The 3,167-nt window shown below is 35.1% G+C and overlaps 1 protein-coding gene across 1 annotated transcript; it reads left to right on the plus strand.

Annotated features, from left to right (window-relative positions):
• The first annotated feature begins 950 nt into the window (after positions 1-950).
• On the plus strand, positions 951-1,925 carry LOC148836424 (olfactory receptor 2AT4-like). Its single transcript, XM_088914184.1, has one exon. The coding sequence runs from the start codon at positions 951-953 to the stop codon at positions 1,923-1,925; it is 975 nt and encodes a 324-aa protein (XP_088770310.1).
• The last annotated feature ends 1,242 nt before the right edge of the window (positions 1,926-3,167 follow it).

The following is a 3,167-nucleotide window of genomic DNA, read 5'->3' on the forward strand; positions in this document are numbered from 1 at the left end:
GCTGATTTTGTTCATAACCTTTACTATGTTAACATCCTTGTCATCATCATTATCAATGTAATAATTATAGTAATGCTGCTGATACTACTGATACTTTTACAAGTGCTTTTAACATTAACCATCATTTTGAAATACTGTATTAAAACAGTTGAGCATGCAACTATGTAAGCAGAAAAAAGAAAGTAGACGACATTTAAAGACGTCTTTTTAAAGGGCCTTTTCATAGCAAAACAACATTCAGCTCAACTGCTTTTCTTACACTGCAGAACAAGTGATTCGTTGCTTTCCAGCTCACCTGAGACTCAAGCTGAGGCAAAACTGAAACATCAGTACTTACTGCTGTGACTTGATATCCTTAACACCCAATTTACAGTAAAAACTGCCACTTCCATCCCATTCTATTTATGTGTTTTTCATATTAGATATCCCCTAATTTACGTGAACAGCAAAATAAAATACAAATTTAAAAATAAGCTTAATTTATAAAAACTTAAGTGATTGTGGATTGTTTCATTTTTTATTATTATTTTCAGTTTTCAGGTTATTCACCTCATAACTGTAGTTATGGCTTTTAAATCATTAGTATAGAAGTCACCTGCATTATATATTGTGTAGATTTTAGCAAAAAAAACTGAAAGTCTTAAATGCTTAAATGTGAGCATTTCTTACTGAAATAAAGCATGTGAGGAAAAAAATCTAAAGCTGAAATATACACGAAGACAGGTTAACAAATAACCTTAGCAATGTATGTGTTCCATTAGAACATAATTTTAAGAGGAACTAAACTTGTTTCAAAATGATTACATTTTGTATATTTAATAATCAAACTAAATTACCTTACCATAATTTTAAAAGGTCAAAAATGACCAAAAATGGACACTGAAAACACATTGTTAATGTAACTCCTTCCAGGCTCGCCTCTTCTGTCAAATTCTCTGAGCTTCTGAGTCATGAGCAACTCCAATGTAACCCTGCACTTTGAGTTCATCATCGTGGGAATGCCAGGCCTGCAGGAGCACTATACTGCACTCTTCATCATCTTCTTTATCCTCTTTTTGGCCACATTCCTGGGTAATCTGCTAATCCTGGTGTTAGTGGCCACGGACCACCGACTCCACATGCCCATGTACTTCTTCTTGTGGAACTTGGCTCTCTTAGATATATTGATGACAACATCCATCATTCCCAAGATGCTAGCAGTGTTTCTACACCATGACAGAACTATCTCTTTCACAGGCTGTTTTGTACAGATGTACTTTATAATTTCACTTGGTGCTGCTGAATTATTCCTTGTTGCAGCCATGGCTTATGACAGATATGTTGCTGTAGTGAAACCGCTGCATTACAACACCATCATGAGCCCCAGGGTCTGTATTACAATGACGTCCTCAGTCTGGGTTCTGGGCTACCTTGCACCAGTTTTGTCTGTGGCACTGGCAAGCACTGTGCCATACTGTGGCTCTAATTATGTCCTCCACTGTTTCTGTGATTACCCCACTATAATGTCATTAGCATGTGGTGAGATTACAAGACAAGTCAATTTTACCCTGTTATTTGCTATGTTTGTTGTGTATGTACCTTTTTCATTTGTCCTGTGGTCCTACTTCAGAATTGTGTGGGCAGTGATAAAAATGAAATCTGTGGAAAGCCGTAAGAAGGCTTTCTCAATGTGTTCCTCACATATGACTGTGGTCTTCCTGTACTATGTGTCCTCTGCCATGGTTTATATTGGAATGAGAGTGGAGAGTATCCCCCCTGATGGACGCATCTTCATTGGTGGGCTGAATTACTTCCTCACCCCTTTGGTCAACCCCATCATTTACTGCTTAAGGAATGGAGATATCAAGGCAGCAGTTTACAGATACTTTAGGCTCCAATCTGTTTCTCACCACATTGTAAATAATTTTGTTAGCACAACAAAATGAGCCTCCTTTTCAGGAATTTAAATGTTCAGTTTCCTTAATGGGTTGAGCCAATATCTCCATACTACTGGTCTAAAATTAATTCCTATAAGACATTTTTGGGGGGTTTCATATCTCAAAACATATATTAAATTACAGCTGTGGCCTGCACTATCAGCATCCATCAGTCTAATGATAATCTGACTAATTGATGCTAATACCTATGAAAACATAAGATCTTTAATGTTCCATTCCTAATGCTGTTTTCTTTGTTGTAGGTAAAACTCATTAACCCAACTGATTTTTGCAAATATACAGTATATCATTAATAAAATAAAGAATTGCACCTGAGGAGATTAAAGAACAAAAATAATAGTTTCTTTCCAAAATAAGCACTTTGTTAATAAATCTTAATAAGAAATATTCTCATTATTTTCTGTACAAGTTGTTGCATGGCACCTTTGATAACTTAAGAGTCTGCACTGCTGTACAGCTAACCACTGGATAGGTAAATATACGACTAATTTGGGAATGGAAAAGGAAAAGTCACACAAAAGCATCTCCCTCTTCAATCTTAAAAGAAAAATATCAGTTTGTTCTAAGAGCTGCAGATAACTTTAACTTGACCCCTGGTTAACGTTACTTTTCCTATATGAACTGCAAGCATCTATTAATTTGTACTATTTTTCAAAATAATTTGAATAAAAACACAGAATGAAGTCTGTGTATTATTCTTTAAAGTGATATTTAAACTAATATATGCTCTTCTTAAGAAAATGTCTCATGACTGTTCAAAAAAGAACCCTTCCAAAAAAAGTTCAAAAAGGAATTGTACGGTAAGTACCCATGTATTTCATATGTTTATGATATGATATAAAACATAATGGTTTCATTATTGACAACAAAGTAGAATTGCATACAAACAAGCTTGTACAGTGTAGTTGATTCACCATGGGATATCAATGACCATACTCAGCTGCATGGAACATCAATGAAGTTCTAGTTTTTACTGTATTGTTTGAGAGTGGAGAATGAAGAACTGTGTAAAATTGGCTCACAGAGACAATTACACATCCTTCTGTTTCTCAGATATAGAAATATTATCAACTCTGCAATCGGCAGGCTAGGTACGGCTGAGCACTGAAACACCACAGACCATACTTCCTTTAGTTACGTCAAATATCAAAAGCCCATGCTAAAAAGACTTATATTCAAAACTAACACTATCTTATTTTGCTTTGTGGGTTACTTGTATTTTTTTTTATT

Source organism: Atractosteus spatula, chromosome 4 (assembly GCF_055471065.1).
Source record: "Atractosteus spatula isolate fAtrSpa1 chromosome 4, fAtrSpa1.hap1, whole genome shotgun sequence".
NCBI lineage: Eukaryota > Metazoa > Chordata > Actinopteri > Semionotiformes > Lepisosteidae > Atractosteus > Atractosteus spatula.